The 16,309-nt window shown below is 59.2% G+C and overlaps 1 protein-coding gene across 1 annotated transcript in view; it reads left to right on the top strand.

Moving 5' to 3' along the window:
* LOC140208141 (uncharacterized) overlaps positions 1–16,309 on the top strand; it is a 28,433-nt gene continuing 12,124 nt past the window's right edge. Inside the window, exons 1-5 of the mRNA XM_072276623.1 lie at positions 1–134; positions 982–1,085; positions 1,857–1,928; positions 5,691–5,756; positions 14,483–14,596. Of these exons, the coding sequence (XP_072132724.1) occupies positions 1–134; positions 982–1,085; positions 1,857–1,928; positions 5,691–5,756; positions 14,483–14,596 (490 nt within the window). The remainder of the gene's footprint in view (positions 135–981; positions 1,086–1,856; positions 1,929–5,690; positions 5,757–14,482; positions 14,597–16,309) is intronic.

Genomic DNA, 16,309 nt, shown 5'->3' with positions numbered 1-16,309 from the left:
ATGGGCGGGACGCGTGCCTGCCGCCTTCCAAAGAACGGCGCTGTTTTTCCGAGCTGTCCCGCGGCGCCGGATAGCAAGGAGGCCCCAGACAAAGACTACGTGGAGGTGGCCCTGAAGGCATATGCAATATCCCAGTGACTCGTCGGGAGGCCGTTGGCCAAAGACCGCCACACCTGGCGCCCGGGAGTCGACAAAGGCACTCTGGTAGGGCAGCGGCGGGAAGGATTTCCAGGAGCACAAGGAGAGACCGCCTGCTGTAGCGGGCAGTGAAGAAAGCTAATGGCATGCTGGCCTTCATAACAAGGGGAATTGAGTCGAAGAGCAAAGAGGTCCTTCTGCAGTTGTACAGGGTCCTGGCGAGACCACGCCTGGAGCATTGTGTGTAGTTTTGGTCACCAAATTTGAGGAAGGACATTCTTGCTATTGAGGGAGTGCAGCGTAGGTTCACTGGGTTAATTCCCAGCATGGCGGGACTGTCATATGTTGAAAGATTGGAGCGACTGGGCTTCTATACACTGGAATTCAGAAGGCTGAGAGGGGATCTTATTGAAACATATAAGATTATTAAGGGATTGAACACGCTGGAGGCAGGAAGCACGTTCCCGCTGATGGGTGAGTCCAGAACCAGAGGCCACAGTTTAAGAATAAGGGATAGGCCATTTAGAACGGAGTTGAGGAAAAACTTTTTCACCCGGAGAGTTGTGGATCTGTGGAATGCTCTGCCTCTGAAAGCAGAGGAGGTCAATTCTCTAGATGCTTTCAAGGAAGAGTCAGATAGAGCTTTTAAAGATAGCGGAGTCAAAGGATATGGGGAGAGGGCAGGAACGGAGTACTGTTTGTGGATGATCAGCCACGATCACGGTGAATGGCGGTGCCGGCTCGAAGGGCCGAACGGCCTACTCCTGCACCACGACCCCGACCCTCCCGTGGCCGCAACGTGCCCGATCTGCGCTACCCCGCTTCCGGCTTCGGTCTCACCAGACGCGTCACTTCACGTCGTCGTCGCTGCCGCCGGACCTCCCAGACGGCCCCGGGCGCCAGGCCAACTCCGGTCCTAGGCGTCCACCCGGAGCTCGATCCTGGGAGTGGGAGAGGCTGGCCTCCGCTCCGCTGGCATTGTTTGAGGAGCCTGCTTCCCGGGAGGCACTAATCCCTGGGCGGAGGGCTTCAGGGCGGTCTCAGTTCCGCTAACCTTCCCGCACAAACAGTCCACCCAACACAGGACTGGGCTAGGTGGAGGCCACATCTGAGGGTTCAGGTATAGGACCGACCCCCCCCTTCCCACCACGGGTTCCCACCCCTTCCGGGGACTCTCCCCGCGTCTACATTCCCTGCCCTCTCGGCGGAAGGTCTCCCCTTTCAGGCCGGAGTCACCGGCGCGGCGGGACTCTCGCCGCTTTCTCTCCGGGGGGCAGCTGGGTGACTGGGCGCAGAACGCAGGAGCGGGCGCGAACTCTGCGTTCTCGGGGGCGGGGGCGACTTCTCGGCGTGTCTGGATTTCTCTGCGGGCCCAGTGGCCTGTATTATACTATGGGTTTCATTTTGTCTTACGTTTCCTCTTCGCTTTCTTGCCTCGCGGAGGCTCTTCCCCGCGCCCCCCCCACCGTCCCCTGCCGGACCACCCCTGCACGTAGCCTCAAGGTCTCCCAACCGGAACCGCAGGGGCCGATAGAGGCGCGTGAAGATCGACAGGGGTAGGCCGCAGCCGGGGCACTTGGTGCCAGAAGCGGACTCCCTGGGGTTCCGCGTGTTGGGACGGTCCCTCCGAAAGTGCCCCCACCCCACCTCCCCGCACGCATGGCAGCGTGGGCGCTCGGAGCTCTGAGCGCAGCCTACGATCTACCCCCTTGTGCCAGACAGTAAACCGGCCCTCAGCCTCGTCCTCCCGGGCCAGCTGCACGAACACCTGGCGCCGGAAAGAGATTACGGTACGGGAGGCGCGCCTCTTAAATCTGTGTCTGATGGCAGTTATCTCCGACCTTACATGTTGTCCCAAGAGGGCGAAATGGGGAAGCAGAACCTCGCTGGGGACGAAAGGACTGACGTGACCGAGGACTGTGCGTTGCGTGGGAGGTGCCACCAGCCCCATCTGTGAAAAGATGTTCCCCACGGTGAATCCACCTACTGACAGCACGATGCACCAACCCATCATTCCCCAGATAAAACTCTGCCTCCCCGAACTGTTTCCCGTGGCCAAAATACCATCCTACCCCCGCCCCCCCAACCAACCAGCTCCTCCATGGCCTCCGCGCACTTTTCCAGAGTGATTCCAGGCCGCAACATTCCAGGAAGGGTGGGTTGGCAAGTTTGCAGACGACACAAAGGTTGGTGGTGTTGTAGATAGTGTAGAGGATTGTCAAAGATTGCAGAGAGACATTGATAGGATGCAGAAGTGGGCTGAGAAGTGGCAGATGGAGTTCAACCCGGAGAAGTGTGAGGTGGGACACTTTGGAAGGACAAACTCCAAGGCAGAGTACAAAGTAAATGGCAGGATACTTGGTAGTGTGGAGGAGCAGAGGGATCTCGGGCTACACGTCCACAGATCCCTGAAAGTTGCCTCACAGGTGGATAGGGTAGTTAAGAAAGCTTATGGGGTGTTAGCTTTCATAAGTCAAGGCATAGAGTTTAAGAGTCGCAAGGTAATGATGCAGCTCTATAAAACTCTGGTTAGGCCACACTTGGAGTACTGTGTCCAGTTCTGGTCGCCTCACTATAGGAAGGATGTGGAAGCATTGGAAAGGGTACAAAGGAGATTTACTAGGATGCTGCCTAGTTTAGAGAGTATGCATTCTGATCAGAGATTAAGGGAGCTAGGGCTTTACTCTTTGGAGAGAAGGAGGATGAGAGGAGACATGATAGAGGTGTACAAGGTAATGAGAGGAATAGATAGAGTGGATAGCCAGCGCCTCTTCCCCAGGGCACCACTGCTCAGTACAAGGGGACATGGCTTTAAGGTAAGGGGTGGGAAGTTCAAGGGGAAGGTGTCTGAGGGGATGGTGTGGAGGGAGATTCACTCTGTGTCTGACCCCCGGAGTGTGTGATGGGACGGTGTGGATGGAGATTCACTCTGTGTCTGACCCCGGGAGTGTGTGATGGGACAGGATGGAGGGAGCTTGTCTGACCCCGGGAGTGTGTGATGGGACGGTGCGGAGGGAGATTCACTCTGTGTCTGACCCCGGGAGTGTGTGATGGGACGGTGTGGAGGGAGATTCACTCTGTGTCTGTCCCCAGGAGTGTGTGATGGGACAGTGTGCAGCAAGATTCACTCTGTGCATGACCCCTGGAGTGTGTGATGGGATGGTGCGGAGGGAGAATCACTCTGTGTCTGACCCCGGGAGTCTGTGATGGGATGGTTCGGAGGGGGAATCACTCTGTGTCTGACCCTGGAAGTGTGTGATGGGACGGTGTGGAGGGAGATTCACTCTGTGTCTGAACCCGGGAGTGTGTGATGGGACGGTGCAGACAGAGATTCACTCTGTGTCTGACCCCGGGAGTGTGTAATGGTACGGTGCGGAGGGAGATTCACTCTGTGTCTGATCCCGGGGAGTGTGTGAAGGGACGGTGTGGAGGAAGATTCACTCTGTGTCTGACCGCGGGAGTGTGTGATGGGACGGTGTGGAGGGAGCTTCTGTCTCTGACTGACCCCGGGAGTGTGTGATGGGACGGTGTGGAGGGAGATTCACTCTGTGGCCGACCCCGGGAGTGTGTGATGGGACGGTGTGGAGGGAGATTCACTCTGTGGCTGACCCCGGGAGTATGTGATGGGACGGTGTGGAGGGAGATTCACTGTGTGTCTGACACCGGGAATATGTGATGAGATGGTGTGGAGGGAGATTCACTCTGTGTGTCTGACCCAAGGAGTGTGTGACGGGACTGTCTGGAAGGAGCTTAACTCTGTGTGTCTGACGCCGGGAGTGTGTGATGGGATGGTGTAGAGAGAGCTTCTATCTGTGCCTGATCCCAGGAGCGTGTGATGAGACGGTGTGGAGGGAGATTCACTCTGTGACTGACCCCGAGAGTGTGTGATGGGACGTTGTGGAGGGAGCTTCACTCTGTGTCTGACCCCGGGAGTGTGTGATGGGACAGTGTGGAGGGAGATTCACTCTGTGTCTGACCCTGGGAGTGTGTGATGGGACGGTGGGGAGGGAGAGTCACTCTGTGTCTCACCCCGGTAATGTGTGATGGGACGGCGTGGAGGGAGATTCACTCTGAGTCTGACTCCGGGAGTGTGTGATGGGACGGTGCGGAGGGAGATTCACTCTGTGTCTGACCCCAAGAGTGTGTAATGGTTCGGTGCGAAGGGAGATTCACTCTGTGTCTGACCCCGGGTGTGTGTGATGGGACGGTGTGGAGGGAGCTTCTGTCTCTGACTGACCCCAGGAGTGTGTGATGGGACGGTGTGGAGGGAGCTTCACTCTGTGTCTGACCCCCGGAGTGTGTGATGGGACGGTGTGGATGGAGATTCACTCTGTGTGTCTGACCCCGGGAGTGTGTGATGGGACGTTGTGGAGGGAGATTCACTCTGTGTCTGACCCCGGGGGTGTGTGATGGGACGGTGTGGAGGGAGCTTCACTCTGTGTTTGACCCCGGGAGTGTGTGATGGGGCGGTGTGGAGGGAGCTTGTCTGACCCCGGAAGTGTGTGATGGGACGGTGTGGAGGGAGATTCTCTCTGTGTCTGACTCCGGGAGTGTGTGATGGGACGGTGTGGAGGGAGATTCAGTCTGTGTCCGACCCCGGGAGTGTATGATGGGGCGGTGTGGAGGGAGATTCACTCTGTGTCTGACCCCGGGAGTGTGTGATGGGACGGTGTGGATGGAGATTCACTCTGTGTGTCTGACCCCGGGAGTGTGTGATGGGACGTTGTGGAGGGAGATTCACTCTGTGTCTGACCCCGGGGGTGTGTGATGGGACGGTGTGGAGGGAGCTTCACTCTGTGTTTGACCCCGGGAGTGTGTGATGGGACTGTGTGGAGGGAGATTCACTCTGTGTCTGACCCCGGGAGTGTGTGATGGGACGGTCGAGAGGGAGATTCACTCTGTGTCTGATCCCAGTAGTGTGTGATGGGATGGTGTGGAGGGAGATTCACTCTGTGTCTGACCCCGGGAGTGTGTGATGGGACGGTGTGGAGGGAGATTCACTCTGTGTCTGACCCCGGGAGTGTGTGATGGGATGGTGTGGAGGGAGATTCACTCTGTGTCTGACCCCGGGAGTGTGTGATGGGACAGTGTGGAGGGAGATTCACTCTGTGTCTGACCCTGGGAGTGTGTGATGGGGCGGTTTGGAAGGAGATTCACTCTGTGTCTGACCCTGGGAGTGTGTGATGGGACTGTGCCGAGGGAGATTCACTCTGTGTCTGACCGCGGGAGTGTGTGATGGTGCAGTTTGGAAGGAGATTCACTCTGTGTCTGACCCCGGGAGTGTGTGATGGGACGGTGTGGAGGGATATTCACTCTGTGTCTGACCCCGGGAGTGTGTGATGGGACGGTGTGAAGGGAGATTCACTCTGTGTCGACCCCGGGAGTGTGTGTTGGGACGGTGTGGAGGGAGATTCACTCTGTGTCTGACCCCGGGAGTGTGTGATGGGACAGTGTGGAGGGAGAATCACTCTCTGGCTCACCCCGGGAGTGTGTGATGGGACGGTGTGGAGGGAGATTCACTCTCTGACTGACCCGCACTGTTCTGTCCGCAGCTGAACCGAACGTGACGTACCTGGAACTGAAATTCAAGCCGGTTCCTGAGCCTCGCATCCTGACAGGTGGAGTTTGAGTCTTGTTTCTTTTGCTTTGACGGTGTTTCAGGTGACGTGTCCGGTCCTGCCGAGAGAGTCTCAGGGCAAGGGGCGCTCGTTACCCGACCGATTCCCTCTTTCAGAATGCGTCAGGGAGACCCGAAGGGAGGGGCGGTGACGAGACTGCGTCCTATGTGCGGTTATGAGGAGAGAATGCTGTGGGAGGGGGTGAGGAGGGAACGCTGTGGGAGGGGGTGAGGAGGGAATGCTGTGGGAGGGGGTGAGGAGGGAACCCTGTGGGAGGGAGTGAGGAGGGAATGCTGTGGGAGGGGGTGAGGAGGGAATGCTGTGGGAGGGAGTGAGGAGGGAACGCTGTGGGATGGGGTGAGGAGGGAATGCTGTGGGAGGGGGTGAGGAGGGAAAACTGTGTGGGGGGTGAGGGGGGAACGGTGTGGGGGGTGAGGAGGGAACGGTGTGGGGGGGGGTGAGGAGGGAACGGTGTGGGAGGGGGTGAGGAGGGAACGGTGTGAGAGGGGGTGAGGAGGGAAGACTGTGGGAGGGTGTGAAGAGGGAACACTGTGGGAGGGTGTGAGGTGGGAACGGTGTGGGAGAGAGTGAGGAGGGAAGGCTGTGGGAGGGGGTGACGAGGGAATGGTGTGGGGGGGTTGATGAGGGAACGCTCTGGGAGGGGGTGAGGAGGGAACAGTGTGGGACGGGGTGTGGAGGGAACGGTGTAGGAGACGTAGAGGAGGGAACATTGTCGGGGGGAGAACGGTGTGGGAGAGGAAGAGGAGGGAACAGTGTGGGAGGGAGTGAAGTGGGAACGTGGTGGAAGGGGTCATGAGGGAACACTCTGGGAGGGAGTGAGGAAGTAACACTGTGGGAGGGGGTGAGGAGGGAACGGTGTGGGAGAGGATGAGGCGGGAACGCTTTGGGAGGGGTTGAGGTGGGAACGTGGTGGGAGGGGTTGAAGTGGAAACGCTGTGGGAGGGGGTGATGAGGGAATGCTGTGGGAGGGATTGAGGAGGGAATGGTGTGGGACGGGGTGAGGAGGGAACACTGTGGGGGGGGGGTGAGGAGGGAACACTGTGGGAAGGGCTGAGGAGGGAACACTGTGGGAGGGATTGAGGAGGGAATGGTGTGGGACGGGGTGAGGAGGGAACACTGTGGGAGGGGGTGAAGAGGGGAATGCTTTGGGAGCGAGTGAGGAGGGAAGAATGTGGGAGGGGTTGAGGAGGGAACACTGTGGGAAGGGGGTGAGAAGGAACGGTGTGGGAGGGGGTGAGGAAGGAACACTGTGGGAGGGGGTGAGGAGGGAACGCTGTGGGAGGGGGTGAGGTGGGAACGGTGTGGGAGGGAGTGAGGAGGGAAGACTGTGGGAGGGGGTGATGACGGAACACTGTAGGAGGGTGTGAGGTGGGAACGGTGTGGGAGGGGGTGAGGGAGGAACACTGTGGGAGGGGGTGAGGTGGGAACGGTGTGGGAGGGTGTGAGGAGGGAACACTGTGGGAGGGGGTGAGGAGGGAAAACTGTGGGAGGGGGTGAGGAGGAAACGGTGTTGGAGGGGGTGAGGAGGGAACGGTGTGGGAGGGGTTGAGGAGGGAACGCTGTCGGAGGGGTGAGGAGGGATCGCTGTGGGAGGGGGTGAGGAGGGAACGCTGTTGGAGTGGGTGAGTAGTGAACGGTGTGGATAGTGAGGGGGGAATGCTGCGGGAGGGAGTGAGGTGGGAACGGTGAGGGAGGGGGTGAAGAGGGAATGCTGTTGGAGGGGGTGAGGAGGGAACGCTGTGGGAGGGGTGAGGAGGGAACGGTGCGGGAGGGGTGAGGAGGGAACACTGTGGGAGGGGGTGAGGAGGGATCGCTGTGGGAGAAGGTGAGGGGGGATCGCTGTGGGAGGGGTTGAGGAGGGAACGCTGTCGGAGGGGGTGAGGAGGGAACACTGTGGGAGGGGGTGAGGAGGGAAAACTGTGGGAGGGGGGATGAGGAGGGAACACTGTGGGAGGGGGTAAGGAGGGAACGCCGTGGGAGGGAGTGAGGAGGGATCGCTGTGGGAGGAGGCGAGGAGGGAACGGTGCGGGGAGGGGTTGAGGAGGGAACACTGTGGGAGGGGGTGAGGAGGGAATGCTGTGGGAGGGGGATGAGGAGGGAACACTGTGGGAGGGGGTGAGAAGGGAACACTGTGGGAGGGGACGGTGAGGAGGGAACACTGTCTGAGGGAGTGAGGAGGGAACACTGTGGGGCGGTGTGAGGAGGCAACGTTGTGAGAGGGGGAGTAGCGAACGGTTTGGGGGGGTGAGGAGGGAACGCTGTGGGAGGGGATGAGGAGGGAACGTTTTGGGAAGGAGTGATGTGGGAACGCTGTGGGAGGGAGTGAGGAGGGATCGCTGTGGGAGGAGGCGAGGAGGGAACGGTGCGGGAGGGGTTGAGGAGGGAACACTGTGGGAGGGGGTGAGGAGGGAATGCTGTGGGAGGGGGATGAGGAGGGAACACTGTGGGAGGGGGTGAGAAGGGAACACTGTGGGAGGGGACGGTGAGGAGGGAACACTGTCTGAGGGAGTGAGGAGGGAACACTGTGGGGCGGTGTGAGGAGGCAACGTTGTGAGAGGGGGAGTAGCGAACGGTTTGGGGGGGTGAGGAGGGAACGCTGTGGGAGGGGATGAGGAGGGAACGTTTTGGGAAGGAGTGATGTGGGAACGCTGTGGGAGGGAGTGAGGAGGGAAGGCTGTGGGAGGGGGTGATGAGGGAACACTGTAGGAGGGAGTGAGGAAGGAACACTGGGAGGGGATGAGGTGGGAACGGTGTGTGGGGGTGAGGAGGGAACGCTGTGGGAAGGTGTGAGGAGGGAATGCTGTGGGAGGGGGGTGATGAGGGAACGCTAAGGGAGGGTGTGAGGAGGGAACGCTGTGGGAGGGGGTGAGGAGGGAACACTTGTGGGAGGGGACGGTGAGGAGGGAACACTGTGGGAGGGTGAAGAGGGAACACTGTGGGGCGGTGTGAGGAGGCAACGTTGTGGGAGGGGGGAAGAGCGAATGGTGTTGGAGGGGATGAGGAGGGAACGTTTTGGGAGGGAGCGATGTGAGAGCGCTGTGGGAGGGAGTGAGGAGGGAATGCTGTGGGAGGGGGTGAGGTGGGAAGACTGTGGGAGGGGGCGATGAGGGAACACTGTGGGAGGGGGTGAGGAAGGAACACTGTGGGAGGGGGTGAGATGGGAATGGTGTGGGAGGGAGTGAGGAGGGAACTGCGTGGGAGGGGGTGAGGAGTGAACACTGTGGGAGGGGGTGAGGAAGGAACGCTGTGGGAGGGGGTGAGGAGGGAACGGTGTGTGAGGGGATGAGGAGGGAACGGTGTGGGAGGGGATGAGGAGGGAACACTGTGGGAGGGGGTGAGGAAGGAACGCTGTGGGAGGGGGTGAGGAGGGAACGCTGTGGGAGGGGGTGAGGAGGGAACAGTGTGGGTGGGTGCAAGGAGGCACGCTGTGGGTGCGGTGAGGAGGGAACGGTGTGGGAGGGGGTGAGGAGGAATGGTGTGGGAGGGAGTGAGGAAGGAACGGACTGGGTGAGGGTGAGGATGGAACGGTGTGGGAGGGGATGAGGAGGGAATGCAGTGGGAGTGGTTGAGGAGGGAACAGTGTGGGAGGGGTTGATGAGGGAACTCTGTGGGAGGGTGTGAGGAGGGAACGCTGTGGGAGGGGGTGAGGAGGGAACGGTGTGGGAGGGGGTGAGGAGGGAACTCTGTGGGAGGGTGTGAGGAGGGAACTCTGTGGGAGGGAGTGAGGAGGGAACGATGTGGGAGGGGGTGTGATAAGGAAACGCTGTGTGAGGCGCCATGAGGGAACACTGTGGGAGGGGGTGAGGAGGGAACGCTGCGGGAGTGGGTGGAGGGAGCACTGTGGGAGGGTGTGAGGAGGGAACACTGTGGGAGGGGGTGAGGAGGGAACGCTGTGGGAGGGTGTGAGGAGGGAACGGTGTGGGAGGGGGTGAGGAGGGAACGGTGTGGGAGAGGGTGAGGGGGGAACGCTGTGGGAGGGGGTGAGGAGGGAATGCTGTGGGAGGGGTTGAGGAGGGAATGCTGTGGGAGAGGGTGAGGGGGGAACGCTGTGGGAGGGGGTGAGGAGGGAATGCTGTGGGAGGGGTTGAGGAGGGAATGCTGTGGGAGGGGGTGAGGAGGGAACGGTGTGGGAGGTGGTGAGGAGGGAACGCTGTGGGAGGGGGTGAGGAGGGAACGGTGTGGGGGGGGTGAGGAGGGAATGCTGTGGGAGGGGGTGAGGAGGGAATGCTGCGGGAGAGGGTGAGGAGGGAATACGGTGGGAGGGCGTGAGGAGGGAATGCTGCGGGAGAGGGTGAGGAGGGAATGCTGTTGGAGGGGGTGAGGAGGGAACGCTGTGGGAGGGGGTGAGGAGGGAACAGTGTGGGAGGGGTGTGATAAGGAAACGCTGTGTGAGGCGCCATGAGGGAACACTGTGGGAGGGGGTGAGGAGGGAACGCTGCGGGAGTGGGTGGAGGGAGCACTGTGGGAGGGTGTGAGGAGGGAACACTGTGGGAGGGGGTGAGGAGGGAACGCTGTGGGAGGGTGTGAGGAGGGAACGGTGTGGGAGGGGGTGAGGAGGGAACGGTGTGGGAGAGGGTGAGGGGGGAACGCTGTGGGAGGGGGTGAGGAGGGAATGCTGTGGGAGGGGTTGAGGAGGGAATGCTGTGGGAGGGGGTGAGGAGGGAACGGTGTGGGAGGTGGTGAGGAGGGAACGCTGTGGGAGGGGGTGAGGAGGGAACGGTGTGGGGGGGGGTGAGGAGGGAACGGTGTGGGAGGGGGTGAGGAGGGAATGCTGTGGGAGAGGGTGAGGAGGGAATGCTGCGGGAGAGGGTGAGGAGGGAATGCTGTTGGAGGGGGTGAGGAGGGAACGCTGTGGGAGGGGGTGAGGAGGGAAAAGTGTGGGAGGGGGTGAGGAGGGAATGCTGTGGGAGGGGGTGAGGAGGGAATGCTGCGGGAGAGGGTGAGGAGGGAACGCTGTAGGAGGGGGTGAGGAAGGAACACTGTGGGAGGGGGTGAGGAGGCAGCCGTGTGGGAGGGAGGAGGTGGGAATGGTGTGGGAGGGGTGTGATAAGGAAACGCTGTGTGAGGGGCCATGAAGGAAGACTGTGGGAGGGGGTGAGGAGGGAACGGTGAGGGCGGGGGTGAGGAGGGAACGGTGTGGGAGGGGGTGAGGAGGGAATGCTGTGGGAGGGGGTGAGGAGGGAACGTTGTAGGAGGGGGTGAGGAAGGAACACTGTGGGAGGGGGTGAGGAGGCAGCCGTGTGGGAGGGAGGAGGTGGGAACGGTGTGGCAGTGGTTTGATAAGGAAACGCTGTGTGAGGGGCCATGAGGGAACACTGTGGGAGGGGGTAAGGAGGCAGCCGTGTGGGAGGGAGGAGGTGGGAACGGTGTGGGAGGGGTGTGATAAGGAAACACTGTGTGAGGGGCCATGAGGGAACACTGTGGGAGGGGGTGAGGAGGGAACACTGTGTTAGCAGGGCGCACTGAGGGAACGGCTGTGAAGAGCGGACGCAGTGGGAGAGGCAGTCTGCTGAGGGCGTGATGGTGTGGTGTAACAGGAATGGTGGGGAAGGAGCTCTGAATTTCGGTCTGTGAGGTGAAGGCTTGTTGGGAAGGGGCGGGTGCGCTGTCTGTCTGCAGGGAGAGCGGTACCTGTGATGGCCGCGGTGGGGAACGCGACGAGGCGGTACTGTGTACAATTTGAGCCGTGCCAGCCTTAAAGTCAACTTCAATCGCAAGAGTGCGACGTGATGAAGTTCGGGAGGCTCGACGGGACTCCTGGCAGCGTGGAGGACGACAGGGATCTCGGGGTCCCCGCGTCTCCAGATCCCTGAAAGTGGCGCAGAGCCGGGCCTGGTGTCGAGGATAGTGGAGAGGTTGCCGTCGGCTGCAGCTTGATGCCGGGATGGGCTGATATGCGGCGGATGGAGTTCAGACCGGATTCGTGTGACGTAAACCACTTCGTGTTGGGCACGTGTCCAAGTGGTTAAGGCGTTCGTCTAGTGATCTGAAGGTCGCTAGTCCGAGCCTCAGCTGTGGCTGCGTGTTTGTGTCACTTAAGCACTCATTGGTCTCGTGTCTGTGCGAGGAGTGGCGCCCCACACGGACTTCCAGTATGCGCCTTGTAAGGCATGAAAATGCCCGACGCAGGCCTCTCATGGTGTGAGTCGACGTTCCCTCCCTCCTTCCCTCCCTCTCCAAACTACTTTGGGATGGTCGGATTTGAGGCAGAGTTCAGGGTTAAGGGCATTGAGGAGGAACAGAGAGATCTCGGGGTCCACGTCCCCAGATCCCTCAGTGCCACCGAGCAAGTTGACAGGGTGGTTAAGACAGCAGACGGTGTGTTGAACTTCATTGGTTGGAGAGCCGCGAGGTAATATCGGAGATCAATAAAAAACCCTGGTCAGACCCACACTTGGGGTATTGTGTTCAGTTCTGGCCGCCTCATTATAGGAGGGAATTAGGAGCTTTAGGGACGGTGCAGAGGAGATTCACCAGGATGCTGCCTGGATTAGAGAGGGTGCAGAGGAGATTGATCAGGATGCTGACTGGATGAGAGAGAGTGCAGAGGAGATTCACCAGGATTCTGCCAAGATTAGAGAGGGTGTAGAGGAGATTCACCAGGAAGCTTCCTGGATTAGAGAGGGCGCAGAGGAGATTGATCAGGATGCTGACTGGATTAGAGAGGGCGCAGAGGAGATTGATCAGGATGCTGACTGGATTAGAGAGGGTGCAGAGGAGATTGACCAGGATGCAGCCTGGATTAGAGAGGGTGCAGCGGAGATTCACCGGGATGCTGCCTGGATTAGAGAGGGTGCAGAGGAGATTCACCAGGATGCTGTCTGGATGAGAGAGGGTGCAGAGGAGATTCCCCAGGATTCTGCCAAGATTAGAGAGGGTGCAGAGGAGATTCACCGGGACGCTGCCTGGATTAGAGAGGGTTACGAGGAGATTCACCAGGATGCTGCCTGCATTAGATCGGGTGCTGAGGAGATTCAACTAGAGGCTGACTGGTTTCGAGAGGGTGCAGAGGAGATTCACCAGGATGCTGTCTGAGTTAGAGAGAGTGCAGAGGGGATTGATCAGGATGCTGTCCGGATAAGAGAGGATGCAGAGGAGCTTTACCAGAATGTTGCCCGGATTAGAGAGGGTGCAGATGAGATTCACCAAGATGCTGCCTGGATTAGAGAGGGTGCAGAGTAGATTCATCAGGATGCTGCCTGCTTTAGAGAGGGTGGAGAGGAGATTCACCAGGATGCTGCCTGGATTAGAGAGGGTGCAGAGGAGATTCACCAGGATGCTGCCTGGATTAGAGAGGGTGCAGAGGAGATTCACCAGGATGCTGCCTGGATTAGAGAGGGTGCAGATGAGATTCACCAAGATGCTGCCTGGATTAGAGAGGGTGCAGAGTAGATTCATCAGGATGCTGCCTGGTTTAGAGAGGGTGGAGAGGAGATTCACCAGGATGCTGCCTGGATTAGAGAGGGTGCAGAGGAGATTCACCAGGATGCTGCCTGGATTAGAGAGGGTGCAGAGGAGATTGATCAGGCCGCTGTCTGGATGAGAGAGAGTGCAGAGGAGATTGATCAGGACGCTGTCTGGATGAGAGAGGGTGCAGAGTAGATTTACCTGGATGCTGCGTGAATTAGAGAGGGTGCAGAGGAGATTCACCAGGATGTTGCCTGGGTTAGAGAGGGTGCAGAGGAGATTCACCAGGGTGCTGTCTGAGTGAGAGAGGGTGCAGAGGAGATTGACCATGATGTTGCCTGCATTAGAGAGCATGTTTAATGAGGAGCGGCTGAGCGTCCTCGGGCTTTTCTCTTTGGGGTGAAGGAGGCTGAGGGTTGACGCGATAGAGGCGTAGAAAATGAGTAGAGGAGTAGATCGAGTGGACGGCCAGAGACTTTTCCCCGAGGGAGGGTGGAAATGGCTAATAGCAGGGGACGCAATTTATCGGTGATTGGAGGAAAGCATAGGGGGGATGTCAGACGTGTTTTTTGTTTAACACAGAGAGGGGCGGGTGTGTGGAACGCGCTGTCAGGGGTGGCGGATACATCAGGGACACTTCAGAGACCCCTGGGCGATACAAACATGGTTATGTAGGAGGAAGTCTTAGATTGGTATTAGAGTAGGTTTAAGAGTCGGCACAACATTGTGGGCCGAATGGCCTGTACAATGCTATTTTATATCATGTGTTCTGTGATCCTCAGTGTTCAATATGATGAATTCTCTCCCTCCCCCGATCTCTCTCCTCTCCTCTCAAACTCTCTTTCTTCCCGCAATCTCTCTCACCCTCCATGTCTGCCCTCTTCCTCCCCCTCCGTCTCGCCCATATACCTCCCCTTCTCTCTCCTCACCCTCTCCTCTCTCTCTCTCCCCTCCCTCCTCTTGCTTCTCGCCCCCCCCTCCCACCTTTCCCCCTCGTCTCTCCCTCCCTCTCACTCCTCTCCTCCACTGCCCGCCAACTCCCCTTCTCCATCTTCCCTTCCCCGGCCTCTCCCTCCTCCCCTCCCTCTCCCCTCTCCCCGCGCTCTCTCCCACCTTCTCCCTTCAACCTGCCTCCCCTTCGCCCCTCTCCCCGTCCCTCCCGCTTCTCGCTTTTCCCACCCTCCCCTCCCACTCCGCCCTCTCTCTCACCTCCTCTGTCCCGCTCTCGCCCCTCTCTCTCCCCCCCTCTCTCCCCAACTCACGCCCCTCTCCTTTCCCCTCCCATCTACCTTTACCAGGCAACCTGGCAACTACCTACTCGGAGCTGAAATTCAGGAATCCGGACCCCTCCGTGGCCGAGAGTTCCCCCACTTCCTCGGGAGGCGGGGACCGGCCAGCCCCTTGCCCGACAGGTCAGAGTTCACCGTCGCAACGTCACTGGGGAAGGGTGGACGCGTCACCTCCCCAAGTGTGTTCGCGTCCCCGGCTGTACCCTTCCCCAGGCAGTTCGCTTCATCCCCGGATCACCCTCTGGACGAAAGGGCTGCCTCTGGGGGATCTATTAAATCTCTTTGCCTTTTCAACGCAAACCTGTCCCATCTTGCTTCCCCAGCCCTGGGGGGGGGAGGGGGTGGTTGGGTGAGGGGAGAGGGATCTGGGCGCATTTACTCAATCTGTGTCCCACGGTACCGTGCATCACCTGCCCGACCGGTCTCCAAAACTCAGTCCCTCGGGGTCCCGGCGACATCCTGGCAAATCTCCCTCCGCACTCTCTCCAGCTCAGCGGCATCTTTCCCTACAGCGGGGCGACCGAAACCGAGTGCCGTGCTCCCAGCCCGGCCTCACCGACGTCGCGTACAACTGGGTCGTGACCTCCCGACTCCCGTACTCAGTGTCCTGACTGATGACGGCCAGCGTGCCAAACGTCTTTTTCACCGTCCCGTCTACCTGTAACTCCACTTTCAGGGAACCGTGTCCCTGTCCCCCTGGGTCCCTATGATCTACAACACCCCCCGTGGTAATCGTCTACCCGTGACTCCACTTCCAGGGAACCGTCTCCCTGTATCCCTGGGTCCCTCTGTTCTACAACACTCCCCAGGGCCCCTGTTTAGTGTGACTTCCCTTTCAGGGAACCGTGTACCTATACTCCTGGGTCCCTCTGTTCTACAACACTCCCCAGGGTCCCTGTTTAGCTGTGACTCCACTTTCAGGGAACCGTGTCCCTGTACCTCTGGGACCGTCTGTTCTACAACACTCCTCAGGGTCCCTGTTTGCCTGTGACTCCACTTTCAGGGAACCGTGTCCCTGTACCCCTGGGTCACTCTGTTCTACAACACTTCCCAGGGTCCCTGTCTACCTGTTACTCTACTTTCAGGGAACCCTATCCCTGTACCCCTGGGTCTCTCCTTCCTACAACACTCCCCAGGGTCCTTGTCTACCTGTGACTCCACTTTCAGGGAACCGTGTACCCGTACCCCTGGGTCCCTATAATCTACAACACCCCCCGTGGTAATCGCCTACCCGTGACTCCACTTCCAGGGAACCGTCTCCCTGTATCCCTGGGTCCCTCTGTTCTACAACACTTCCCAGGGCCCCTGTCTAGTGTGACTTCCCTTTCAGGGAACCGTGTACCTATACCCCTGGGTCACTCTGTTCTACAACACTCCCCAGGGTCCTTGTCTACCTGTTACTCTACTTTCAGGGAACCCTGTCCCTGTACCCCTGGGTCTCTCCGTTCTACAACACTCCCCAGGGTCCCTGTCTACCCGTGACTCCACTTTCAGGGAACCGTGTCCCTGTACCCCTGGGTCACTCTGTTCTACAACACTCACCAGGGTCTCTGTAACTCCACTTTCACCAGAGTGTCCAGTCTGTCTGATCTTCTTGTAATTTATTTAAAAAAAATCTGCTTTGAGCTCCCCACTCATGATACTATCAAGCCCTTTGCTTGCACGCACACTGCCCATCCACCTCCATTCCCTGCACTCCCATAGAACCAGAGAACATTACAGCACAGAAACAGGCCTTTTGGCCCTTCTTGGCTGTGCCGAACCATTTTTCTGCCTAGTCCCACTGACTTGCACCCGGACCATATGCCTCTATGCACCTCCCATCCATGTATCTTT

This window comes from Mobula birostris, chromosome 13 (assembly GCF_030028105.1).
Source record: "Mobula birostris isolate sMobBir1 chromosome 13, sMobBir1.hap1, whole genome shotgun sequence".
NCBI lineage: Eukaryota > Metazoa > Chordata > Chondrichthyes > Myliobatiformes > Myliobatidae > Mobula > Mobula birostris.
The sequence above is the reverse complement of the archived record's forward strand: the minus strand, read 5'-3'. Positions and strand labels throughout refer to the sequence as shown.